This window comes from Eublepharis macularius, chromosome 19 (assembly GCF_028583425.1).
Source record: "Eublepharis macularius isolate TG4126 chromosome 19, MPM_Emac_v1.0, whole genome shotgun sequence".
In the NCBI taxonomy this organism is placed as follows: domain Eukaryota; kingdom Metazoa; phylum Chordata; class Lepidosauria; order Squamata; family Eublepharidae; genus Eublepharis; species Eublepharis macularius.
In genome coordinates this window covers 23,845,892-23,873,327 of record NC_072808.1, presented here as the reverse complement: position 1 = coordinate 23,873,327, position 27,436 = coordinate 23,845,892, and the positions used below count along the sequence as shown (strand labels likewise).

The window sequence follows — 27,436 nt, the reverse complement described above, 5'->3', positions numbered from 1 at the left end:
AAACCCCAAAGCAGACCCCTGTGAGCCAGCAGAGCTGGCACCGTGACTCTTCCGCGGCTGGTGTGTGACACCCACGATTCCTAAGCTCGCTCGCTCGCTCGCGCACACACACACACACTTTCACAAGCTGTCCAGCCTCCGAGTTGTCTCAAAGCACAGGCCGCTGCACATTTTCTTCCCAAATCCAGCACCTGTCACCCCGCCCCAATCCAAAACCTGCCTGGCTTTGGGTCAAGAAACAGCCAGCCCGGAAGAGCCACAGTGCCCACTCAGCCCAGCCACCAAGGGGAGCAAGTGGGTGGTTTCTCCCAGTGCCTCACCTGAAGACTAGAAACAGTGAGTCGGCGGGCATCATCTGAGGTGGAGGTGGCTGGCACCACAAAGGGGCTGTCCGGGATGTGCTCCTCATTGAACTTCACAGACACCTCGTAGTCTCCTGCCAGGGAAGAGAAGAGGCATGTTAACAGGAAGCCTGCCTGGGGTCCAGCTACAGGCCAATGTTTTGCCCCGTGACTCTCCTACAGGCCATTTCAAGCGGCTGTGCAAAATAAAAGGGAGACTTCTTCGTGAGCTGAACAACTTTCCCTTGAGAAATTCAGAACTGTATTCACCAGAGAGCCTCTGCAGTTCTCTTGTTTAGAAAACACTTCATTAAGTGAGACAAGACATGAAACAGCATTTAGTAACTTTCTGCTATCTGCTGTCAATTGATGCCGGCCAAAAACTAAAAAAACAGTCGCTTCAAACCAGACATTCAGCACCACAGCCCAGATCTCCATATTTTGAGAGAAAACATTTCAGTAGAATTCAAGTACTCGTTACAGCTCTGCCATACAGCAGGCCACACCCCGGACTCTGCCTTCTTCACTAGACAAGCATCAGGAAAATGTCAATCCCAGATGCAAGATTCAGCCAGAAGTCCTCCTCCATCAAAGGCTATTGGGGCATAAAAGAATACCTCTTTCTCCCCTGACCCCAAATCTGCCAGCTGTGTTGGGGCACCATCTCCCACCCCCTTGGCACATAAATCTGGCTCCTACCCAGGAAGTTTGGCAACACCATGCCTACTGGGTATTTCCAGCAGCTGCCGGCCATATGGCTTTTCTCCTCCTTGGTTTACCAGAGCCACGGCCAAGAGAAGAGGAGCTATGACAAGCTCTGTATCAGGGGCTGACGGGGATGTTGAAGCAACTCTAAGTTATGGGTGAGCCCCGCATCTCCCTGGGGGGCTGGCCGTGATGCTGAGCTTGCAACCAGGTCAGGCCTACCCCAGTGTATGAGTAGAATGCCGCTGTGCTCCGCCAGACCCAGGCTATCAGCGCCTTAAGAAGAGGCCGCCACCTCCCCTCCCAGGCTGCCTCTGGAGCCTTCTCCACCGCGCATCCTTTGACGTAGCAACCCCCACCCCCCAATCCATTCCAACGTGGACTGCCTGTGCTGATCATACAGTTCCACTCGCTATCTTGGCTACAAACCGGAAAAAGGTTCATTGTCCTGGAAGAGAATGGGAGAGGGCAGCTGCCCTCTCTGAATTTCCTCAAAAATGGCATCCAGCCAGTGCACTCCCCTCAAGCCCACCTAGCCTATTCCCTCTTGAGCATCCCTTTCCTGTCCTGTCCCTCTGCTCCCTTGCCTGCTCCTCCTCTCAAACAGCCCCTGGTTTCTCACACTGGATGTGGCAGAGGACATATCTAAACTTCCATTGAAATCGCCTGTCACTGGAAATGAGACCACTCCTTCCAGGGCCCAGATCTGACCTGCCCTGCCACCGATAAGTCCATCTGAATTTTCGAGTGTCTGTCTTTCCACACCTTCCACTAAAACCATCAGCCATGCTGGCATCCCATCAGGAAACAAGCCCCCAACCACTTACCAGGTTCTTGCACAATGTAGGAAACGCCACATGACCCATCCTTCCGGTCCTCAAAAGCAATCTCTGCCTTGCTTGGACCTTCCACAGCAATGGACAGGCCTCCAGCACCTGCTTCCCTTGTCCAGATGCTGAACTCAGCTGCGGGGAGGGTACAAAGCAAAACTCTTGTGAAAAGGAGGAGAGGGGCCTTGAGCATAGCCAGAGAAGCTCCGGAGCTAAGAGTTAAACCCCACTGGTGTGACAGCAGTTGCTCGCTAGTAGTAAATCCTTCCTTGATAGAGAACAAGCGTTTGTTTCAATATCTCTTGCTCACTCTACTGAAAACACTCCTGACCCAGAAGACAGTTCACCTGGATGCAAGGCACTTAGAAATTTGTTGCCACGTAGCCGGAATGACAACAGCAAGATCTATGGTGGCACAGTTGCCTACACACACAGTGCTGTATAGAACAGCATACGCAGGATGGGCCAGGATTTCAATGCGTGGCTGTAGAATCACTCATGTCATGGTTAGTGTTGGACTAAGATCTGGAAGACCTGGGTTCGAACCCCCAGGCTGCCATGGAAGCTTTCTGGGTGACCTTGGGCCAGTTCACATGCTCTCAGCCTAGCCTACCCCTCAGGGTTGTTGTGCAGAGAGTGATGTAAGCCGCTCTGGGTCCCCCATTTGGGGAGAAAGGTGGGTATAAAACAAAGCAAATAAATACACCAGGACGCATCTGCATCCTGCTCAACCAAGTCTGGATCCTTTCTCTGGTCTAGGAAGATTTCCCCTGACATCTAATGTTACATGCCAAGGAATGCATAGTCTGGAGCCTGGAAGCTATCAATTTAAGTACTGCCACATGGCAGCCCCTTTTGCAAGGTAACGTTCCCCTCATCTTCCCAGGAGCTGTCAAAAGGCTTGTGCCCCCCGGGCCTGGAAGGCGGGGAGGACTCATGCAAGGCTGAGGCTGGTCAGGGAGTCGATTTCTTCAACTCCAGAAGAGAGAGCGGCGACTCAAGACCATCTCTGCTGCTGAAAAGGAAGAGGCGAATCAACTGCAAACCACTTTGGACATCTTGACAGGAAGGCACTTTACAGAGGCATGAAATAAAACGTTCCAAGTTAAGCCCGTGCTGCCACGTACCTGGCACGCCAGCTTCGGCTCTCTCCAATCCTGGGCCACCTGCCCGAACCTTGTGCGCTCCGCCCTCGCCAAGGGGGCCCACGGTAAACTGGAAGGGGCTTCCTGGCACATGCTGCCCTTTGTATTTGACACTGACCGAGTGGATGCCCGTCTCAGTAGGCACAAAGCGGATGCAGTAGGTGCTGTTCTCTGCCTCCAAGATCTCTGCATCGTGGGACTTGCCCGAGGGGCTGGTCACCTGAGCTGTCATGTCTCTGATGCTGATTTCTGGAGGGGAAGGTAACCAAAGGTGGGTCACTGCAACGGATGGATGGGACAGATGCACCTCCCCTGCTGTCCATGAGCACCACATGATGCTAGATCTCCAGGCTTACAACACATCTTAAAGCAAGCAGGGCTTGCAAAGTCACCACGACCCACAGCATTCATACTTGTGGTCGCACAGAAACATGCCCTCCAAAAGTGCTCCCCATCTGCCTCCATACGCACCTCGCTCGAAAGAGAACCAATTCACGTTGCTTGTACTCAGTCTTAAGATTTCAAACCATTCTTCCAGATCTGGTCCCCTACCTTTCCATTTCTTTTAAACACAACTTGTTTGTGCATGGCCAGCGCCAGCATGTCACCAGTGTGCATCTCCCCCCCCCCCCAATTTTTCCCTCATGAGGGCTGCTCCATGAGGCAACCCCGGGCTCCTTCTCCGTGCCGTTACGGAACATTAAGCTCAAGCAATCTTTAACAGAAGATACCCAGAGGAATGTATGCTTCCCCCAAAATCCAGACCACTTCGAGTTCCCATCACCAGCTTGACTGTAGCTTTCGTATGATTATGGAAATTGAGTGGTGGACATGCAGTGTTAACAGCTGCATTGCTTGAAGAGCACTGACATTCTTGGGCTCTAAAGCTGCAGCCCTGACTCAGCTTTCAACATGGGTCTCTCTTCCTTATAAGTCAAACTGTGGGCAGAGTTTGACCACCAGAGTTTGATTCAAGTTCAGAAGAACTCCGTGCTGACCACCCCTTTCCCTTTTCCTGTGCTGATCACCAGCTCAGGAGACAGAATGGTTCTAGCTGAAGACTCTCAGCTCCTGCACTCCCATCCCAGGCCTGGAGCAGAGCCCCAGAAGGGAGAGAGCGCTGAAGACTGCTGGCTTGCACCCCGTTATGCTGCTCAGCCAACGCAGGAGGCACCTCGGGCAGAGGCAGGTTTCAAACTCAGCTGAGCAGCATGATGGGATACAAGCCAGTCCAAGTTTTCTGCACTAACTGTACGACGTGAAACTTGTTTCTAAGAAACCGCACCCAAACAGAACATTAAGCTAGCACAACCCCCTTTCCCACTTGACCTGTGCAAACATGAAGTACACTTCTGCCCTGTCCTTGTTCTCCCCACAAACAAGGGTTGCATTCACACATCACTGGATATCATACCACTGTTGTACTATAGCAGTCACATGCAATGAGAATGTTTCGCCCACACAAAAATCCAGTTGTGAAATCCTTTCTATAGCACGGTGACACTGCAATATTCCAGAACAGATGGCTGCATCCAGGGCAAAAGAGAGAAGTAGCCAACATCAAGATCGGCGACAAACGACAACTGTTTGCCCCAGTGAGAGTTGCGGGATTCGTTTTCAGCCAGCCAAGACCTCTGACCGCTCACCTGGGATTTTCAAGCTGAGGTCACACTGGCTGCCAATGTTGGAAACCGATGGGGCTTTGCGGCTTCTAGTGATCATCTGCTTCATGCGCCCCTCTCCTGTCACCTTCACAGAGAACGGACTCCCTGCGCCCAAGAGAAGCAGAAGTGGACTCAAAAGGGGAAGAGAGCACAGCCAGTTCAAGGTACATTTAGCAGTGACAGGTAAACCAGGTGTAGATAGTGACGGACTTATGGCCTTTCCCCTTCTTTCGCCCCTGTTCTCAGCAAGGCAGTTTGGGGGGCCAGGAATATTCCCCAACGCCTGTAAGCACCCCATCAGCTCCAGGCACCCACCAACATTCTGACGGCACAGCTGGGCTCTGGCTTCCTGGAGTTGCATGTTTTAGGTTGCACACACAAAACTATGCCTGTGTGTCTGCCCTTCAGCATTTTGTTTTAAAATTCACCCCAAAATAAGCACTGAAAGACCTGCCTTGCTCTGGGTACAGCTTGGGGGTGTGGGGGAGGGAGGGGGAGTTTCTAAAGGAAGTTTAAGGGGGACAAACGTGGCTGGAAATCTCTAGCAACATACACATGCGCCCCCCAAGTTAGTAAATTCCAGCCATTTCCTGGAGATGGAGGTCAGCATTCCCGTTCAAAGGGATGTTAGAACATGGGAGACGCAGACCTGCATTAGCACCAGCACTCTGATCTCGGATCGTGAATCTTTTTTAAAAAATATGGGGTAAGTTTCAGGTGAAACACCAAGACGGCAAAATTTGCAGGTGCCAGCTTATGTATTTACATACCAACATACAAGATCCGAATGAGAACTGTAACATGAGACAATATTTTGGTAGAGTTGCCAGTAAAGGTAAAAGGTAAAGGTAGTCCCCTGTGCAAGCACCGAGTCATTGCTGACCCATGGGGGGACGTCATCTCACAATGTTTTCTTGGCAGACTTTTTGTTACAGGGTGGTTTGCCATTGCCTTCCCCAGTCCTCTACCCTTTACCACCAGGAAACTGGGTACTCATTTTACTGACCTTGGAAGGATGGAAGGCCGAGTCAACCTTGAGCCGGCTACCTGAACCCGGCTTCTGCCAGGATCGAACTCAGGTTGTGAGCAGAGCTTGGGCTGCAGTACTGCCACTTATCACTCTGTGCCACAGGGCTCTACTAGAGTTGCCAGTAGCTGGGAAATATTTGGGGGGGGGGGGCTGTATCTGGACCTACGTGCCACAAGCTGGCCATATCCAAGGCATTACATGTTGAACCATTTGGATGAAAATGTTTGCCCCTGAATATTTTTCACTGTTACTTTTATAGATTTCAGCTGCTAAAAGGTTAATCAATCAGTTCTTTACTGGCATAAAAATACACCGAGTGAAGCATGATACACAGACTGCATTAGGGTTACAAACGGAGACGGCTTTGCTCTCCTGACCCAACGTGGCGCTCCAGAGCAGAGAGGGCAGCCCTTACCGGGCACATGTTGGTCTGCAAATTTTATGTTGATGATGTAGTTGCCGGGTTCCGTTGGGCAGTAGGTCACTTTGCAAGTCCCATCCTCCAGGTCCTCTGTGTTGATGTCAACCTTGCTAGGCCCTTCAATGGACAGACTCAATCCACCATACCCTTAGGGGACAAGGGAGAGGCTGGAATTAAAGGGCTCTGCCGAGGAAGGTTCCCGCAGCCATCTCTACTGTGCACGTTGAGCAAAAATACCAACGGATTACTCCAGATGCAGAAGCCTTGCATACTGCAGGGATTCTGCTGCTTCAGTTCTCCATGGGGAGGAACAATGAACAGCACAGAAACCCCCTACACTTGTCCCCTTAGCCACTAGAAGCCCTGCAGTGCCGGACCTGGCATCAGACATTCTCCAGCCAAAACCATTCCAGCACTATCCAGTAATGGCCAGGCGAATTGGCCTTGGACAGGTCTAGTAGGAATGCTCAAGGGCTAGGAACATTTTTTTTAAAGGCAATTCTTGCACCTCGCTGATCCTTCTAAACTCTCCATGGTATAGCCGGTATGGATGAGACTCAACAGCTGCCTGCTTTGAAGCTTTTGACTGGCTAGTGGAATTCCTGGCTAGTGGAGCTCTTGCCAGCATTTGCAACCTGCTTCCTCCTCTCTATTCTAGGCCTTGCCCATATAATCTAGCAACCCCAGAGGCAAGAACTGCAGATTTCAGTGGGACTTGTTCAAATTAAGGCTGCCCCTCTAGGATGCATATACTTAGTGACTTTTCCCACGAGAATGTGCACAGTCATTTCTAAGCAGCCCAAACTAAAACATGCCTACTTTTAACACAACTCTATCAGAGGAGGGAACGGATTGGGTGTACGGCAGCCAGCATTATTAGGAACAGGTTGGGAGGCTGGGACAGTTGATAATAGCCCAGAGCTCCAGGCCGATTCTAGTGTATCTCAGTGTATTGCCTTGTTTGTTACCTACAAACAGCACATGTTGACTGAAGTGTGCATGAGAAGCTATGGGCTTACACTAATTTCTAAGAAAAATTTCCAGGACTGCACAGTTTCGGACTTATCCTCACCAGCATCTCTCGTGTCGATGATGAACTCAGAAGGTTCGAAGGTCCGACCCTCGCTGAGCCCTGGGCCCGAAACCCTCACCCGGCTGGCATCCCCGATTTCTGACTGGCTGATCATCACCATGATGGGGCTGCTGGGGATGTGTAGCCCATTCTTCTTGATGTTGACAATGTGCTCCCCGATCTCTTTGGGCACAAAGGAAATCCCTGCAGAACAGAGATGAGGAGAGCGCTTGTTCACCTGTCCCTTCGCCAGTCCTGAGCTCCTTGCCAGGAAGCCTGGGAAGCAGCTAGACCCGAAGGCAGAGCCCTTGCCCACCTACCAACGTGGCCATTGCGCAGCCTTTTGAGCAGGCAGGGCTCCTCGCGGCCAGAAGGTGGGACCACAGTGGCAGTCAGCTGGCTCAGGTCTGTCTCTGTGATGTTCAAGGGGATGTCTGCAGAAGAGCCCACTTTGAGGTGGGACATGCGCATGGTGTCGTCTCCTGCAGAAGCACAGAAAGTTACCTTCTCCCCTTCAAAGGCTGCCCAGATGGGCCACGCCCTCCCACGCGACCCAGGACTCACCAGTAATCTTGGCAGTGAAAGGACTTCCCGGGATGTGTTTGTCGTTGTATTTCACCAGGATGTTGTAGTCACCCGGCAGAACGGGAAGGTACGACACTGTACAAGTGCCATCCTGATTATCAGTGCAGCCAATCTCAGCCTTGGAAGGGCCTTCAATGGCCAGAGACAAGCCACCTACCCCCCAAAATGGACAGAAGAAGGAAGGCAAGAGGTCCATTACTCCTGGCACCCCCAGCACACAAGCCATTCCACAGTTGGGCTAACCCTAATCCTCAAGCGTATCCTTGGAAGAGCAAGAGGCTCCTCTGCCGCTAGCTCTAAATGAAGAGATTGTCCAGAAGATATACTCAAATTGCAGAACGCACCCCCAACTGACAAGAGTCAAGGAGGTTTGATGAACTGGGCTTTCCCCATTGACAAAACTGCCCTTCCAGTTCCAGAAGCATAAGGGATGCTCCTCACTCACCTTCACCCGCATCTTTCGTGTTGACCGTGAAGACTGCCGGCTTGTTCACCACCCCATGAATGAGCCCTTGCCCATAAGCAGTCACATGGCCACTGTTGACATAGTCCACGTAGAACTGCAGAGGGCTGCCTACAGAGGCGAAGGAAGCATATGGCGTCACCAAACAACTGCTTGCTCAGCCCCTACCCATCAAATCTTGAGAATTCCAGTCACAACTCCTTCAAAACGCTTACCTGGGATATGCATATTGTCGTAACGGATGTCCATCTCATGCAAGCCTGCCTCAGTGGGGGCATACCGCACCGTCACGGTACCGTCTTTGTTGTCTGTGATGTCTGGCTTTGCCACTTTCCCAGAAGGCATGCGCACCTCCCCTGCAGGAAGAGAAAGCAGCCCTGAGAAGTCAGTGGGCTCTACTGGTCTGAGTGCCCCATGTGGGAAACCCGGCCGAACTAACAGCATAAACAGGGCGACCCTGAGCAGAGATCAACTTCGGGAGGTGCAAAAGGGTGGAACTCTGCTTAAGATTGTACTGCAAGCTGCTCCACCGAGCACTCATTCCCTCTCACCTGTAATCTCTCCCTTCTTGATAGTGAAAGGGATGACCAGGTCAAAAGGCCGCAATCCAGCATCCAGCCCGTTCACGGGACGATCTGTAGCCTGGAAGACAAAGGAACCCCCCCAACCCCATGAGAGCTGAAAATCAAAAGGGAGGGCTGGAGGCAACAAGGAGGGATGGGAAGAAATGCCACGTTTGTGAACAGAGATGGAACATGGAGCGAACAAAGACAGCCCGAAGAGCCACTTTCTAACCCTGTTCTAGCCCTACTCAAACCTGGGGCGGGCGGGCAGGTGTGTGTTTGTTTCAGTGACTGTATTTCAAGTATTGGAGTCTGTGTGTCGAACGGTTGTTAGTACTCTCAATACCAGTTAGAACTTCTAGTCCGAATTTCAGGCTGGAGTTCTCCCGTTTGTAATTTGGAACTATAGTTCAGGTGTTAATTTATAGCCCAGAAAGCAGTTGCAAGACTGTTACTGGATGCTTCCTCTTTCAAAGGCTGAGCTTAAAAATCCAGAAGCAGACCGACAGCTTGTGCAGCTGCTTCAGAAGCCTGCCATCTGGCTGTGGGAGAATTTCCCACCCAGTAGCTCCCGCGTCCTGTAGGTGCATCCATCACTTCTCTTTGGAGGTGTGTGCACTATCCAACAGTCCTGGTAGCACCTCCCCCCCCCCAAAAAAATCCCCTTCCTTTGGGAAGCCCCGGGCTGCTGCAGTGTGCAGCCTCTGTAGAAGAGCAGAACCTGTTCACCTCCAGCATGGTTGAAATCAGGGCTCCTTTTTGTACAGGGCCAAATTGCTTTTTCAAAAAGAAAGAAAGAAACCTGCCTTGCCAGCTCAGGACCCCCCTCCCAATTCTCAACAGACTGATCTTGCTGACGAACAGGAGAAAGAGAGGCAGCCCAATAGACCCCACCCCACCCCACCCCACCCCTGCTTCAGCAAGAATAGGACTGCAGAACGGCCCTACTTGAACAGCACTCTGCAAACCCCGCAGGGGAGGCAATGACAAGGACAACACAAAGCATGATGGCCCCCCCCCTCTCCCTGCATCAAGAGATGGAAGGACATGATCTCAGACAAAGACACCCTGGGAAAAGACCCAGCCCCACTGCATTCTGGAGGGCCTCTTCCCTCCCTGGAATTCAGGTGCAGGAAAGGCAGCGGCAAAGCAGTCCATCTGCGTGAGCTCTAAGGGGGGGGTGGGGGGGCAGAGCAGCCGCCGCAAAGGATCTGCCGGGGGGGCCCCACGGCCAGGGAAAGCACTACTTCCACATCCACCCTGCCCAGCAAAAAGCTCTGCAAAGCTTGCAAAGGAATGAGAGCAACTTTTAATTTGGCCAGTGGCTGAACACGAATGTCACTCCCAGCTGAAGTCTTGCCTTGCAACCCCAGGCCAGCTTATCATAACTGCGGGGGGGGGGGGGCAAGACAAGGATGCCACCCACCGGTGAAAGGCACAGTGCCCATTGCACGGGGCAAGGGCTGGAAGGGGATGGAGACACAGCTTCAAAGCACGCCCGCAGCCCCCTCAAGCCTGCTGCGATTTCTTGCTAAGTGAGTTTCAGGATGCTTATACCAAGAGCCGGGCTAAGCAGAGGAGAGAGAAGCAGCCATGAACAGCGGCCAGCCCCTTGCAAGTTGTTTCCACATCACCCCAAACAAGGCTTTTTTTCAGGGAAAAGAGGTGGTGGAACTCAGGACCGCACAACGACGTCACTTTGGTTCAGCTGGAACAAGGGGGGAGCTTTTTAAAGTTTAAATCGCCCTAGGAGAAAAGGGTCACATGGCTGGTGGCCCCGCCCCCTGATCTCCAGACAGAGGGGAGTTTAGACTCCCCTCTGTCTGGAGATCAGGGGGCGGGGCCACTGGTCATGTGACCATTTTCAAGAGGTGCCGGAACTCCCTTCCACCACGTTCCAGCTGGAAAAAAGCCCGGACCCCAAACAAGCGCTATTGGCCCTGCAGCTTTTCTTAACAACTTTTATCCAATGTATTGTCGGAGGCTTTCACGGCCGGAGAACGATGGTTGTTGTGGGTTTTCCGGGCTGTATTGCCGTGGTCTTGTATTGCAGACCATGGCAATACAGCCCGGAAAACCCACAACAACCAACTTTTATCCAAGCTAGTGAGCGTGCGACCATCTCATCCAAGGGAGCCACAAAGTTGGCCGTCCCAGTTGAGGGGATAGGTTCTTCCAAAGCTGTCACGTTTCTGATTGTGGAGTGAAGGGGGAGGGAGAGGGAAGTTAAAACCTTCAGTGAGCTTACAAGATTCAGAGTCTGCCCAAATGCGTAGTTGCCACACAACAAGTTCTAATGTCTTATTGTTCTGCGACTCTTGGCAACACTGGGAGTTCCAAAACGCAAGAGCAACTCAGCCCTGCTATCCTCTGCCAAATATAGGTTGTGTTTACATCTCTTTGGCTGTCAAGCTATAGTAATCGTTTGTAAATAGATTGATCTCATCCAGGCAAGAAAATTCAGCCGCGAAAGACCATGGCAGTGCAACGCCAGCACAGCGTCCGATGCCGTGTGGATGCAGCCCACAGTCAAAAACACTGGACTGGTTTATGTGCCACTTGAGAAGGTAGCTCTCTGCTCTGAGCAGCACACAGGAAATAACTTTTAGCCAGGACTTAAGACACAGAGAAGCAGGGGCTGGACTGGATTCTTTTTAACGCGCTTCCGAACTCATCCTGGGATACTCGAAGCAGGGTCCTCCGTGGGACTGTGACCCTTTGGTTAACCCAGCAGCGCAGCTAACGAGGGACCCGTGATCTGGCAGCAAGCAGCAGCCCAGCCCCAAGCAGTGCAAAGCAGGCTACTGAATTCCACAGGGTGGCTCCCCTGCCCAGAATGCCCTGGGCTAGCTTTTCCTCAAAGAAACTGAACTGTTACTGTCGGTCCCCAAGGCTGCTGAGCACCAGGTGGGTACGCGTAGGGTGGGGCGTGCATCGGCTGGGCCATCTGCTGGGGGGTTGTGCGCTCACCGTCCAGAGCCTGTGGTAGGAACGGGGTGGGGTGGGGGGTAAGAATGTTAGAATGGCCCAATGGAGAGTCCGGCTCAGGGCCAGGATATCATCACCGAACTCGCACACATCCTTCTCTGGCAAGATTTTTCTCCCAGTTGAGCCCGAGAGCAGCTGTTTGTACTCCCAAGACACATGCAGCCTCAGAGACAGTCTGATATGCATTTTATTGTACTGAACAAGAGAGTCTTATTTCAGAGCAACAATCTTGCTGGCCCCTAGTTAGGGGACATAAAGATCCCACACCTCAAGGCCCCCGAAGGAACCAAACATGCAATTCTAGGAGGCTTTTTGCAAGAGCGTTCCCTGCAGGATTGGTCTTCCCCCAACTCACCCCAATATTCAACTCCAAACTGAGCTTCTCAGCCACTCACGAGAACCAGGAATATGCTTTTCAAGTTTTATACTCAGATTCTCAAGAGGCAAGTTTTGAGTTGCCTTGAGAAAAACTTGAGTTCTCCATCCTGATCGTTCCCTAGGCAGCAGGGTAAACGGCATACTTTTTTTAAAAGGGTGCAATAAGCACCTGAAATATATTAAGTGTTAGGTGGGCTTTCTGACACAGCTCAACTGGGAAATAAGGCCTGTGGCGGAAGGAGCCCCAAGTCAGAGTTACCGGGATATGAACAGGCAGTCAGGGAGTTGCTTGGAAAAGCTCTCTCAAGCCTCCATATAAAGCTTGTCATGTAAACAATAAGCTTGCCTTGAAAGAACTGACTGTACCAAAGGCTCCGCTGACATGAAATGCTATGCGCATTTCAACACACACATGCCAAACATTAAACAAGGCCGGCTGAGCTCAAGACCCCTAGTAGCTTTTGCAGAGTTACAGAGGAATTTTTTCAGCGCCTGGCTGGGCTGCACAGAGGTCTGTGTACAAAGGAAAAGGAGGCTTCAGCTTTGCTCTTCAGGGGACCTGGCAGATGCTTTCCATTCAGTCAGACTTCCCTGGCTGCAGGACACTCGCCCGCCTGTTTCGAAAGGCATCGGAAGACAATACCAGAAAGGGAACATGCTGCTCCTCAACCCCCACCCATCAGTCTCCTGCCAGGAGCCGGAGGACTCCTTTTATACTGGGATCTGGAAACAGTGACTAACACCTGAAACAGGAAGGCTCCGCTTCTGAAAAGCCAAGGGATGAGTCAGGAGCACAAGCTCTGCCGAACACTTGGGAGGGCACTTGAAAGCACCTGTGCCAGGATGGGGTGTGTGTGTGTGTGTGTGTGTGTGCACGTGGGGCGTCTCATTCGCTCTGTGCTTCCTAGCTCGTGTAGGTTTTACATTCGAACTGCACAGTCAATTCACAACTATGCAAGAGGACGAACCCTGAACTGCGCTGCTTCAGTGGGCATTGTGCACATTTAAAAGCTTTTTCTCCCCCGCAAACCGTTTTCCGGGAGAGAGCCATGCTAAACCTCTGATGTGCAAGCTTACTATACATGGAGATTTTACGTAGGAGAGCAAAAAATGCAGTCCCCGCCTACATTCTGAAGTGGTACAAGCCAAACAATTCTTCCGCCTCTGCATGCGTACATCGACTCTCCCTTTTGAGGGTGTCTCTCCTCTACTTGGTCATAGATCCAGGGGAGTTAGCCGTGTTAGTCTGTAGTGGCAAAACAGTAAAGAGTCCAGTAGTCTTTAAGACTAACCAACTTTATTGCAGCATGAGCTTTCAAGAGCCACAGCACTCTTCGTCAGATGCCTCGTCAGCATCAATGCATCTGAAGAAGAGAGCTGTGGTTCTCGAAAGCTGACGATGCATCTGACGAAGAGAGCTGTGGCTCTCGAAAGCTTATACTACAATAAAGTTGGTTGGTCTCAAAAGTGCCACCGGAATCTTTACTATTTCTCTTCTACTCGCTCTCCCCGCAAAAGCCTCAAAAACACCGCCTCCTGGGACAGGAATGTGCCGCCGAGTAGAACAATGGGAGGAAGGGCTGGAAGCAGTGGGAGCATGAAATCTGCTGGCGGTTGGACTGGCCTGAAAAGAAAATCCATCTGTTAGATGCTGGGAGTCGGCCCATGACTCAGGGTGGGTAGCAGGAAGAAGAAATCTGTGCTGAACAGGCTCTGACCCCCCACAAGGGCAGGCTGCAAATATTCCTTCTGTCCACAGGGCTGCCTAATGCGCACACCCTCCCTGCGTGGCTGGGCACAGTCATACCGATGCACAGTTTTAAGAGCAAGTTTCTAACCCCCGAGGCTGCAAAGAGGCGCCAGTGGGAAGTGCTTGGCAGAAAGTCGAGCAAGTGGCCATGGAAACTCCCTGCCTGGAATACTCCGCCCCCCACCACATAAAAAAACCCCCCATGCTTCAGAACTGGCCCACTTTAGGCAGCCAATTGGAGAACATGTGGCATTGAGCCCGATCAGCCTCTCTGCTGCCAAACTCTGGTGGTTTGGCAGATGGTGCACACAGTGCTCTCTGCGCAGGCAGCAGCCACCGACTTCCTCAGGCCCAGAGAACCCCTCGCCTCCAGCAGGGGAAAGAAAGCAACAGGCTTAATTGTCATATTACAGCAATATCGCCCGTAAAATAAATGTAAACCATTTGGAAGATTTTTATGCTGCCTCCCCAGGAAACCTGTCCCAAAGTGGTTTACAAAAGTCAACAATCCAAGGCACGGGCTGGTTTTCCAAGGGCCAAGAACCACTCTTCCCTATCCAACAAAGCAAGAGGAGAAGGAAGGGCTCTTACAAGCCAAGGTTCTGCTCCTCTGATCTGCTCCAAGGTTCATCTTAGGGGGAAAAGGAGCCACCTGGGCCAGTATCTTACGGCCTACCCAATTTTAACACCTGGTCCAGCTGCTGGTTAATACACCAGGAACGCTTACACTTTAGAGGACTGTTCTTCATTTTTACATAAAAATTAGATTCAATAAAAGGAAAGTTGGATACACCACTTTACAAATTCATCTTCAATCCAATAGACAAATCATAAACACATTCAATTCAGAATAACATGCCAAAGGCCCTAACCTTCAGCCTGCTTGCCACATTCCCTTTTGCCCCAATGTACCAGGCACCTCCCTCCACTGAACCAAGCCACAGCCCAGATCATTAGACGTGCCGCACCAAGACTCACCGTAACCTGGAAAGGACTGTTTGGAATATGCTCTCCTCCAAAGCGCACGCAGATGACGTATTTGCCTGGCTGAGGGGCCGTATAGAAGATGTCAAAGGTGCCGTCCTCGTTTTCTACCACGTCCACGTCCACCTCCGTGCCATCAGGCGTGCACACCGTGCATGTCACTTTGCCCTTCCCAGCAGCCTTGGCATCCACGGTGATCACCGTCTCTTCCCCAATCTGGATGGTGGGGCCAATACCTGCTCCTAGCAGAAGAGGGGACTGTAAGGGACAGAGCGCTTCCCCCAAGCACCACTGCTCCCTTGATGGTGCATAGCTCAGTCTGCTAAGGGGTCTCCCAAGCCCCCAGCCTTGCGTGCCACCTTATATAGACCCGCCTTACTGCTGGGGAAGTTGGACAAAAGGGTGGTCTGTTGCTGGAGCACGTGTGAAGGGGTCAGTGCAGAGAGAATGGCCTTAACTGGCAGCCCTAGCTGGGGGGGGGGGGGCTCAAGTTGGCTCTCACACTCCAGGGGTGAGCGCACAGCAAGTGCACGAACGCAGGAGATGGTGCAGGCTCACACTTCCACACAGGGCTCAAGGGCAGCAGCTACTGTCTGTGCATCGAGGTCTTTCCAATCCGCTCTTGGCTGTGCCCCTACCACCTCAATGCTCCTTGCTTCCGGAGCCAAATACAAAGAGTTTTGCGTGTGAGGCAGAGCGAGGCCTGTCAATTAAAGCTTTGGCACAAACCATTTCCCTTTCACATCTCAGTACCTCACTATTGGCTTGTGGTCTACTCATGTACGTAGAGTGCATACAGAGACAAAACTGATAGCGCCTCCATTGCTGTTTACAGTGGGGGAAGAAGGGCGCTGCTTGCACAGGAGAAAGCAGCTGAGAGGTTGGAGGACCTGTGGGAATCAGGGATGTGCTGGGGGCCAGGCCAGGGCTGCCAGTCGCGTACCCTGAACTGTAGGGGCTGGAAGCTAGAGCAGACCCACTGACTGATCTTGTAACGGACAGGACCAGGCGACCTGTCGGAGCATCACACTGAAGGACTAAAGCAAGATGGGAGGTGCAGCACCCCGAACTCTGATTACAGCCCAGCCGCAGAAGAATAAAGAAAAGGATGTTAACAGCTTTGGGTAACTGGGGATGTGCCAGCCCTGGAGACTTTTCCCCCCAGAACAGCTAATCCCCACTGGCAAACAAAAGTTCTAGGCCTTACATCTGGAGCAAAAAGAGATAGGAGCCGTAAACTACAAAGCCCAGGAGCATTTCTACTATAGACTATGATCCATGGCTCAGAACTACAGCCCCAGGGAAAGCTGGCTTGTTACCAGGATTCTTTGGGAGGCTTTAAGATAGTCAACAGCAGGTCAGTTGATGTAGACACCTTTCAAGTTTGCACATCAACATCTTCAAGAGGGTACCAAGCGATTACAGGACTGGACAGTCTATGGATTTGGTATGTGGAAGCCTGGTCTAAAGGAAGCAAGGGGTTTTGCCAACACGAAAAAAAAAATCCAAGCTCTTTAAGCACAGCAACAAGTTAAACCAAGTCAAGACTTCTGAAATAAAAAGGTCACCTTCCCAAAAGTGCAGAACATAAGAAAAGGGGTTCCCCATTATGACTCTAGGCAGTAGAGGGTAGAGGTCAAAATCAGTCTTGTGGCATGAATTGAGCCATCTGCCAGGCAAGGCCCATTGAAGAGAGGTGCTGCTACTTGTGACCACTGTACAAGGTTGCAAAAAACTGTGCGTCATCTGCTCCTATAAGGTTTTAGCCCCAGGTAGTCTAGACGTCAGTGGGGCACCCTCCTCTCATACCCTGGGACAGGCGATGCAGCTGCCGTGAAGACCGAGCTATACCACTCATCCTTCTGGCCTGAAATAGAGTTCCAAGACTTCTCTACCCCAAAAACCTGCATCTCACACAGATCCAGAACTGGCCAAAGTGTGTCCAGTACAGGAGCACTTCAACAGCATGAGGAAGGTACCAGGGCAACCACCCAGAAACTCCACCCAAGCCACCACAACGCTGGCAACATCCTTCTCTAGAGGAGAAAGCCTTCACCGCGGGGCCAAGGAAACATGCAATGCTGATCCACCCCCCCCCTACCCCAAAATGCAAGCACATTCCTCGCCCACCCCCAGCCCTGAGGAGCAGTTGAGGAGTCAAGGAAAGGGTTACTTTGGGAAGGGAAGGGAATGGGGTGGGACTAAGGTAATCATGCCATACCTCCAGCACTTAGATCCACCTCGAGTGAGTCCACAATTACTAGAGCTGAAGGCAGTTAACCCAAAGGATTATAAAGGTGGTTTCGCTTTTCCGCCTCTGAAGAGGCTTAACCAAGCAAGCGATTGTGCCCTACGGGCAGAAACCATAAGGAGGGAGGATCTATGCCTCTGTTTTGCATGGCAACATGTCCCAGGCAAATCTGTCAGCATCTTTGCTTTCTAGAGATCTTTCCCAGCTCTGTTAAGCTGTAAGAGACCACCGGCCTGCTGCTACCAGGTGGAGCAGACAGACAATCCTAAGAGCCAGCATGCTAGATTTTGCCCTCCAGGCCACTTAAGAATTTGCGGGCTTAGAACAACACAGAGTTTCTCTCTTCTGAGAGCTGGTCTCCTGTTCCTTAAACAGCAACCCCTGCCTTCAAGGAGCCATCGGGTTTAAAGAGGCTTCTGGCAAGGCTAAACTCAAACCTTAAGTTACTGGCTTGAGTTAGTGGGGCTGCAATTGAAGAGCACGGTTTATTTGACTGAAGCATTATTGGAAAAAGGAAACAGAGGCATTTTTTCTTCTTACAAAGAGTAGCTGATGTTGCGATCTTCCAAGCCCCTCTGCTGGCAACAGGCAGGCCCAGTTTTAGCACAAGTCCTGTCCCAGTGAGGATCAGAACAAAACATTCTGGGCCGGCTCTAATTGGACCCCGGAACAAACAGGCGGGAGACCCACCCCCTTCTCTCCAGTCCTAAGCAGAGGTGGAGTCTAAGGCAGGCCTGGAACCATGCAAGGGGAAGGCAGCAGAGCAAGCAGGCAAGCAGGACAACGGGGGGTTCAATGCCACTAGCAAGCTGCTTACCTAGCCCATGACCTCCAATCGACACTGAGGTGGAAGGGCAAAGAGCAAGGGGAATCAAGTGAGATAAGATTCACATAGAACAGTGCACAGTTAAAAAAAAAACACAAAAACACACACACACAACATGGCCATTCCCTCCCCACAGTGGGTGAGCAGTGTGGCCGGACGTGCCCGGCAAAAGCAGTTTGTGTGGGGGGTGTGGCGTTGTTTCAGCGTGGCTCGCCCACCCTCCAATTCCTGCTCCCCCCCTCCCCCCCGGCAGCACTCGCCCAGAGCTCTCTCACCTGTTACCGTACACTTGCTGGCATCTCCGGTGGGCAGGGCACGGATACGGTATGGCGAGTAAGGAATCTCATCCCCGCCATACTTGATGAGGATCGTATAGCGGCCAGTCATGTCTGGGACATACGAGACCGTGTAGGTGCCATCCTGGTTGTCACGGATAGTGGCTTTTTTAGGTTTGCCTTCAGGATCCTAACCCGGGAAGAAGTGTGGCAAAGTAAGTGCTTGGACAGAGGAGCCGAAGCTTTCCAAGCCGCGGCTGTTGACTCCAAGGCAACAGTTCTCAAGTGGGATGCTCAGCGCTGACACGTTCAAGTAAAACTCATGGCACTTTTTATACCAGGCAATGAACAGTTCTCTGTCATCACCAGTCATACCTGCATAGAACCAGGGCTTTTTTTCCGCAGGAACGCGGCGGAACGGAGTTCCGGAACCTCTTGAAAATGGTCACATGGCTGGTGGCCCTGCCCCCTGATCTCCAGGCAGAGGGGAGTTGAGATTGCCCTCCGCGCCGCTGAGCGGCGCGGAGGGCAATATCAACTCCCCTCTGTCTGGAGATCAGGGGGCGGGGCCACCAGCCATGTGACCATTTTCTCCGAGGGCAACCCACTGAGTTCTACTACCTCTTTTCCCAGAGAAAAAGCCCTGCATAGAACTGTGTGTTCAAGAACTATGAGCCAAGCTTATGCTCGGCTCATGGCCTACTAGCAATGTCACTGGCACAGAAGCCCATCAGACTGGAGGGTAACACAATGGAAAGCAAATCCCCACCAGCCCTTCGGGTCCCCAAAGCTGCTGCAGCCTTCACCTGTAAGCTAACACGGAACACAGATTGCTGCTTCAGGGCTAGCTTTAAAACGGCAGAAGCCGCTCCTAGTCCTAGAGAGAAGGGAACCCCTTCCAGCCAGCCGGGCTCGTGAATCAAGCATGCTCCCCAGATCACCAAACGACCAAACAGCAGATTAGAGGAGCGTCCACTCCACCCGTCCAACCAAAGAGACCGGCGAAAGAATGGCAAGAACAGCTGGGGAAAGGGGTGCAGTCAAGATGATTCAGAAGTAGCCCAAGTTCGCTCATAACTGCTGAAATAAGAACTCCTTTTGTTTTTCCAGTCCTTTGAGAACTCCGGGCCAGGGGTCAAGAGTTACAGCCCACCCCTTCCCTAGCTTCTGAAGAGCTCTGAGCTGGCCCTGCTTCCCTCGCTACAATTGTCAACAGTAGGGACATGGACATCTTCTCTATCAGGCCCTGGCATAGCCCCCCTCCACAGACCGCCGCCTGCTCTGACACGAGTTCCACTCACTGTGATCTGGACAGCTAGAAGCCCCTCTCCAGCATCCTTAGCATCGATGGTGAATTCCACGGGCAGACTGGCAGGCACTCCCGTCGTGTTCAGCCCTGGACCACTGGCCTTCACCTTGCTGGCATCATGGGTGGGCAAGACCTTGACCTTGAATGGGCTGAAATGGAAAAAAGCTTTTGTGCTCAACTGCTGAGGACCCCCGGTTTCCAGGGCCACAGATGGATCTCACCTCCATCCCAGTGGACATTCTTGCTTCCCACTTTCTATTAAGCGAAAGCTGTGGGCTTCGGCCTACCAGGCAGGGCTCGTTCTTTCCTTCTGTTGCAACTGTAAAGGAGGTTGGCCTTGCCAAGTGAGGGAGCCATCTTTCAGACTCAAGCGCCATCCAAGTTCTACACTCATTTTTGTCCTTGCGGGCTCATTGGATTTGCTTTGCCGGTGTACAGCAAAAGGGAGGAGCCTTGGGCCATCTATCCCACTCAGTGGGTTTGTAGCGAACAGCCGATTGACAGGATTACATGGAGGGGACACTTATATTTGGATATTCAAGAATCTTCTAGGTTGGTGTTCTCTGATTTCTACTATGAACTGTTTGAGATCCTCTACTCTCCTCTAGCCCAGATTATTGTGCAGGGCTTTTTGAGGGGCCGCATGAAGATTAGGGACAGAAAGGCTCTGAGCAGAAGTAGGAGCCAGACAGATGCAATAGATGCCGAATGCCTACCACCTCCCTAACAGAAGCTCTGCCCAAGAAGACCCTCTCACCTGACTCTTCAGGGGATGGCCTCCATTTTTCAGGACTCGATAGGCCCTGAGGACTAGAACCTCTACCACCAAATGTCAAGATCCAACATACCACGCCATGTGCTCCACAGGGAGGTAGCAAGTCAGGGAGCAAAGCTGGTATACTGTTAAGGGGTTTTTAGGAGCCCTCTCCTAGAACTTTAACTTTAATTGAATTTTTATACCGCCCATCTCCCGAAGGACTCAGGGCAGTGTACAGCAAAAATAAAACATACAAATATAAAACAGTAAGAGAATAAAATATAAACATATTAAATAGTTTAACTCAGAAACAGGACAACTCAATTAAAACACATTTAGGCCAGCCCCGCTTGTTGGAATAATAACGTCTTAAGGGCACGGCGAAAGGTGTGTAGGTCCTACAGAAGCGATGTGTGAGCACATTCAAGGAAAAGACACACACACACGGCAAATTTGCCTCGGTAGGCAGATTCTTTCAACTGTAAACATTTTTTATTGTTTTTGTTCCCTAAGTAAGATTTTAGCCTTGAATGTGTAACTTCCCGGAAGCATTTCGAACCCATAATAAAAGTATGACTTCAGCATTGAGGTGTTTATATTACAGTGAGTAATATCAGTGCTAAGGGTATATAACATTCTTGGATGTAACTGGTCTTTATACACATCAGCCAGAGAGAGGCAGTGTGTGTCTGGGTTTTATCTGAAACACAATAAAACTCGTATCTCTTTGTATCGCTGTGTTTGGTGTCTTGAATATATATAGGTAAGTGGTAGTAGGGGGAACTTATACTTTACAACAGAGTACTATTTAAAAAATTCCCCTATCATATACCTACCATCCATCATCTGGTGTGGAGAAACATCCTCCACTCAAGAATTCATCACAACATTTTAACCACGACCTCCCTTTCTTTAGGTTGAAACCCAGTTGCAAACTCAGAGGTGGCAAGGAGGGGGCAAAGGGCCGGGCACCCCAGCTCTCTTGCACTTGGGCGCTTAGATAGCTTAATAAGCTCTGGCTGAAGAAAGACAGCCCTGCTAGAATGTCTTGTCACTGAACTTAAACCTGCAACATCAAGCAATACCAGCCTGCCCTATTTAAACATTGTTTAGGATAAGTACCGAGTATAGGGAAAGGCGACTGCGTGTTTTCACCTTTTCTTTGTACCCCAGCCCAGCCTGAATATTTGAACAGATCCCCTGTATTTTTGTTATTCAATTATTAAAGCACCTTATATTTTGAACGCATGGGGAAATGCCCCATGCCTATTTGGCCTTGCTCTCCGGGGTGCGGTAACAGGGAGGGGCAGCGGGTTAGTTCACCATTCCTGGAGCACGCTAGATTGCCCTCAGGACAGCTTGCAGGAGTGAGGGAGGAGGCAGAGCCAACTACGTGGCGCCTCTCAACAGCAACACAGGCACACAGCGCTAGAGGGACGACTCCTATTTAGCAGGGGATACTCTCAGAGTTGTTACCCAGTTTGTTTTTCACACCTCAGGGGAGCGACGGAGAGTGGCAGTATTGCCAAAATGAGACTGGAGATGGCTGCAGTGCTTTCTGACTTCCCAGAGGCCAACCCAAAGAAACCGGAAGGACCTGCGAGTGCATCCGTTCACATATGGCAACAGCTTGGAGGACAAACACAGCCATCCCCCCCCCCCCCGGCCCATACCTGCGGGGCACTTCCTCATCACCGTAGTGCACAGCAATGCTGTACGGGCCCTCCCGGCTTGGGACATAGCTCGCCGTCTGAGTGCCGTCAGCGTTGTCTACGATGTCTACAGGTTCAACCACCCCTGCAAGAAAATACGTGACCAGTGAGACAGCTAAAGCACAGGAAAATAATACTTGTACATTCGGGTGGGGGCATTACCTTTTGGGCCTTGAACTTTCACCTGGAGGGGTGCCACACCCGCCTTACTGGTGTCCACACTGAACGACTGAGGTACATTGGCTCTGACGACACCTGGAGTCAGGCCAGGGCCTGAACATTTCACCTTGGAAGAATCCACCACATCATGCACGGGAACTTTGAAAGGGCTCCCTGTGAAGGAGAAGTTGGATTAGGGTCCAGACAGGCCATCAGGCCCTTGCATGAAGCATGTTCACCTACGGCTAGTTCTGAAAAAGTACTGTTCTTTCCCCACACCACACACCTTGGTTTCAGGAGCCATAGCTGCAAGGGGAATCTTTACCAGCAAGGCTGGCTTGCAAGCCAGCTGTGCCTCTTTGGTCTTTCAGGGAGCTTACTGACTGGTTCCAGCAAGCAATGACACAACACCAGTGTCCGTAAGTCTGGCAAGGGAAACGGTAGACTGTGTACTGCCAGTCCAGACACTGAACAGCAGGCAGCACAGTGTCCCATGACAAGGGGAAGGTGGCAGAGCAAGCTGAAAACTGCAAACTAGAGGAATAAATTCCCAGCTAGTCACCTCCCTGATACATGTTTAGATCTTATCGTCTAGATGGGGAGAGAGGAGGGGTGCTTTAAGAGCTCCAAAAATGCCAACAGAACCATCCTCACATGTGAACATCCAGGCTATGCAACTTACAAGCATTGCTTCCAGCATTTTTTTATACACCTGTTGGTTCGATTCAAGGTGCAGTCTCATTCTGGCTTTTATTCCTACCCTACGCATAGCATGTCCTCTGCTAGAAACTGGCAGAGGTGAAAGCCGTAAGAAACAGATTCCAACTCTCTCTAGACTAGAACGCTAACCAACCATCACCTACCGACACAGAAGAGGAAGGAAGAGGCAGCCATGCATCATAAAACTGCTACCACTTAGTCCAACTAGCTGTGGCTCCTGCATACCACTTTGCCACTGCCACTGCATCCTAGCTGAGTACCTGGAACTTGGTGTCCACCGTAAGTGACGTTGAGGTTGTAGGTGCCAGGTTCATAGGGTATGTACTCCACGGAGCAGCTGCCATCCTTGTTGTCAGTGCATGACATCTTTGCTTCAGAGGGGCCTTCCACAGCTAGGCCAAGCCCGCCAGTACCAGCACCCCTGCAATGAGAAAAATCCAGCTCACTGGTTTGCGCATCCAAACCTATGTGATCAGGCATGTCAAAGAGACGTTAAGAGGTTCCTCCTTGGGAAGGAGCATAATTAAAAGGGAAGCCCAGAGAAAAGTTCAGTTGCAATATGCAGCGGTGGGCTGATCACAGTCTTGCATGAGCACGTGGTTTTTACAAACAAGAGTGAACACTTGGAAGCAGGGGCCTACTAATTTACAAACCGTGTCCAGGCCTGCGTTCATGGCAAGAATCCTAGTAAGTGGTCCACAGAAAGCCAGCCAGAGATCGACTGTAGGTTGAGTGAGACTTATGGACCACCTGACAGGTAAAGCTTCTTATGTGAGCAGAATGCCCCATCTCAAGCTGGCACAACAGGCCCAAGCGGGTCATGTAGGTAAGAAGTAGATTCTCAGCTCCAACTCCGAGCACAACAGGCAGCTGCTACAAGACACTGGCACTGCCAGCCTCCCGATTTTCACCTGGTCTCCACAGTGAACTTGTTGGGCTTGTTGGTGGTGCCATTCTGAATGCCAGGGCCGTATACTCGAACCCTTGTGGGGTCACATCCTTCTGTTACTGGAACACGGAAGGGGCTGCCAGGCACCGGGCTTCCATCGTAAGTTACATCAATGGAGTGAACACCTGAAGCAGCAACAGAAAGGGGGTAGAATCAGAACGGGCATAAGGAAACATATCATGAGAAGGAGGGCAGGAAGGGTTGCATCAGTGCTTAGTTCTCGTGGTCTCTTCTTACAAAAAAGCTCTGGGCCAGGGCTTTTTTTCAGCGGGAACGCAGCAGAAGAGTTCCGGCACCTCTTGAAAATGGTCACATGGCCAGTGGCCCCACCCCGATCTCCAGACAGAGGGGAGTTTAGATTGCCCTCCACGCGGCGCGCCCCTCTGTCTGGAGATCAGGGGGCGGGGCCACCGGCCATGTGACCACTTTCACCGAGGACGATTTAAACTTAAAAAAAAAAAAACCTTGTTCCAGCTGATCCAAAGTGATGTCATTGTGCAGTCCTGAGTTCCACCACCTCTTTCCCCTGAAAAAAAGCCCTGCCCAGGGTAAGGCCGATTGCAACCTTTGAGTCGGGTAGCAATTTCCCCCAGGCCAGTCTGGCTAAGGATCCTGATGGTGTTTTGCCAACTTTTACGTATGGATCAGGGGTCTCTGGGGATGCAGGGGGGATCCTGGTGGTGTTTTGCTATCTTCTGCACACAGAGCAGGAGTCACTGGGGATGCAGGGGGTGGTGGTGGTCATGAATTTCCTGCATTGTGCAGGGGGTTGGACTAGATGACCCTAGAGGCACCTTCCAACCCTGAGATTCTATGAAATGCAACCAGGAATTGGCAGCTGCTTCTGCCAAATACTTGACTGCCACCTGCAGATACTTCAGCAACTCTGCCCCAAGAAAGGCTGTTCCTCATGCTACAGCTTCTCCTAACTCAACCATCCCACGATATTTTGGTACTCCAGGCAGAAAAGTCTCCACGGAGCATCCCACTTCAAGAGGGCACAGCACAGTACGCCTCTTAAGCACACCTCCTTTTGCCTGGCGCTTCCACAGCTGGTTCCATACGGCACTTACTGTGCAAGTTTTGGCATGAGTCCACTTCAGGCTGGCTTTATCATGCCAGGTGACAGAATGGGCCCCGGCTCAGACATTCACCACACATAACCCCCATCCCAGCCTCGTCAGCTGTTTTCCCAGCCTGCCCCAACCAAGCCGGACCAAGAGAAGTTACCATTCCTAGTCCCCTCGGTCCTCTAGTGGGCCTTCTGGCCTTTCAAACTGCAGAAGATCTCAGCATGTTTTCCCCTCCGTTAGTGTTGCTCACCCCCTCACAGTTCTCACCATCTTCATAAGGTGTGTACTCCACGTTGTAGGTTCCATCTCCATTGTCACGCACGTAGCTATCTGTCAGGTTTCCTGAGGGGTTGGACACTCTCGTTTTGACGTGAGGCCCTCCAGCCTTGGTCAGGGGTCGTGCATCCACATTGAACTCTGTAGTGGCCTCACGGAACACACCTGGGGGGGGGGGCGGGAAGGGGAATGGAATCAGAAGCTGCAACCTACAGGTGGAGCCCAAAGAGATCCGCTGCCACACCACTCACATCTCCTCTCTTAGGTATGCTCTAGACTCAATATTTGAAAAAGATCCTGAGGACTTCCAGCTTTTCCAATGGAAAAATTGGAAAATTGGGGCGAGTGTACTACGGTTTATGGCAATGTAGTGACGTTATCCCTAACGAATACCCAACAGATCACCAGATAAACATGAAACATGTTCACAGCAACCAGGACGGCCTTGTCGCGTGTGTCTCCTCCAACTACACTTCAATCTCCTGCCACATGAAGTCTCAAGTTCACCCAGGAAGTTTTACCCGGTTCTCAGGACCTCAATGCATACATATTCATGCACACGGTACAAATACAGGGTGTGCAATTTTGCTTCCATTTTTTTAAAAAACCCCGCAAGTTTCCAGCTGTTCTGTTTTTCAAACAGCTCTTTAACAGATATGAATAAACGCATTCTACATTTCAGAAGCCACAGAAAAGGCTGAAGAAGTCTGAGTGCCTTGCATCCTACGAGTGAACAGGAACAACGAGGAATTATGCAACTTACATAAATGTCTAGTTCTTCTGTACTCTCCATAATAGTGATACTCACTCAGTGGCTCTTGGTATGCCACCTGTGGCGCTTCTGAGCACTGTTCCCCAATGTGGCAAGTGGGAAAGGGCCTTGCCAGGGGTGGGGCTTGTGGTGGGTAACTGGTTCCCATCTTGAAACAGCCATCACCAGAGGGACTAAGAGTCAAACTAGACGGGGCGTCTGACACGTGGAGGACACGTGTCTCCCCCTTGCTGCCGCTGCCATGCTTCGCTTCCTCTGGCTGCCGAGTGCATTTAGGAGAGCAAGGGGAGTGCGCTGGCAGCAGCGAGAGGGAGTGCACTCCCCTTGCTCCCCTAAACGCACTTGACAGTGAGAGGGAGCCGACTGGACTAGACAAGACACCTAGAGAAAGAACCTTCTCCCTGGCAGAGCTTCTTTCTCGCTACACTTCCCATGGGAAACTTGCGGGAAACCTCCACATGTCCGGTAACTTGTCTAGTTTGGCTCTGAGCCTTTTTGAGGAGCAGGCTTCACGCCAAAGAGGGAAGTAAATGCGGCTCTCTTGACTTACAGAGATCACAAATGCAGTTCTTCATGAGCTGCAGAGAGTGTGCCGCTGCTCTAGCGTCCAGTTTCCCAAAGATGGCTGAGTTTTGTCTCAGACACAAACATTTGCCCTTCAGGCCAGCCTGCACATCCATAATCACTCACCTTTACCTTCCACTCCAGGACCATAAACTTTGACACCAGATGTGTCCACAGGTGCTTCCACGTTGAGCTTGCTGGGGAAGTTTGGCACAGGTTGCCCTCCATATTTGATCGTAATGGTGTAGATCCCGGGGCAGAGAGGGATGTAAGTGATGGTGTAAGTGCCGTCCCCGTTGTCCCGCACATGGACTTCTGCCTGTGTGCCACTTTCAGAGATGATCTCAATGGTGAGCTCTGCGCTGCCAGCGTTGGAACAGTCCACACTGAACTCTCCGGCTTGCCCCACTGTGGCATGCTCCAGCCCGGGTCCGGAACACTTCACTTTGGATGGATCAAAGCCAGGCACCACCTGAGCTTTGAAAGGAGAGCCCGGAACGTGCGTGTCAGCGAAGAGGATGTTGATGTTGTATTCACCAGGTTCAGTGGGCAGGTAGGAAACAGAGCAGGTGCCATCACCATTGTCCAGGCACTCAATCTTTGCCTCACAAGGGCCTTCCACCGTCAGGCCAAGGCCTCCGTTCCCAGCACCCTTGGTATCTATGGTAAAGGGAGCCGGGGAGCCAGCCGAACCTCCCTTCAGGCCTGGTCCGTAGGCCTTCACCTGGGGAGAGAAGAGAGGCTGCTGCTTTGGAAGTCCATGGAAACTTTAACTGGTAGTAAGACCTTTGGGTCAAGGCACACCCTTGAGAGAGCGCTACATCCACTTTCTGTGGCATTTCATGAACGGCACTTCCAACAAAACAGAGTGTCG

The 27,436-nt window shown here is 51.5% G+C and overlaps 1 protein-coding gene across 5 annotated transcripts in view; it reads right to left on the bottom strand.

The window, feature by feature from the left end:
* FLNA (filamin A) overlaps positions 1-27,436 on the bottom strand; it is an 86,489-nt gene that overhangs the window by 8,558 nt on the left and 50,495 nt on the right. The window contains exons 22-43 of one of the 5 annotated variants that reach the window (XM_055003303.1): positions 26,689-27,286; positions 25,218-25,391; positions 23,840-24,002; positions 23,189-23,349; positions 22,212-22,382; positions 22,011-22,134; positions 19,573-19,729; positions 18,272-18,461; positions 17,988-18,011; positions 14,914-15,161; positions 11,692-11,799; positions 8,808-8,898; positions 8,472-8,612; positions 8,239-8,367; positions 7,773-7,946; positions 7,529-7,690; positions 7,209-7,412; positions 6,131-6,283; positions 4,668-4,790; positions 3,004-3,270; positions 1,874-2,011; positions 321-436 (exon numbers count right to left, since the gene is read on the bottom strand). In XM_055003303.1, coding sequence (XP_054859278.1) covers positions 321-436; positions 1,874-2,011; positions 3,004-3,270; positions 4,668-4,790; positions 6,131-6,283; positions 7,209-7,412; positions 7,529-7,690; positions 7,773-7,946; positions 8,239-8,367; positions 8,472-8,612; positions 8,808-8,898; positions 11,692-11,799; positions 14,914-15,161; positions 17,988-18,011; positions 18,272-18,461; positions 19,573-19,729; positions 22,011-22,134; positions 22,212-22,382; positions 23,189-23,349; positions 23,840-24,002; positions 25,218-25,391; positions 26,689-27,286 — 3,816 coding nt within the window. The remainder of the gene's footprint in view (positions 1-320; positions 437-1,873; positions 2,012-3,003; positions 3,271-4,667; positions 4,791-6,130; positions 6,284-7,208; positions 7,413-7,528; positions 7,691-7,772; positions 7,947-8,238; positions 8,368-8,471; positions 8,613-8,807; positions 8,899-11,691; positions 11,800-14,913; positions 15,162-17,987; positions 18,012-18,271; positions 18,462-19,572; positions 19,730-22,010; positions 22,135-22,211; positions 22,383-23,188; positions 23,350-23,839; positions 24,003-25,217; positions 25,392-26,688; positions 27,287-27,436) is intronic. The other 4 variants (XM_055003305.1, XM_055003306.1, XM_055003304.1 and 1 more) reach the window with 4 other exon arrangements.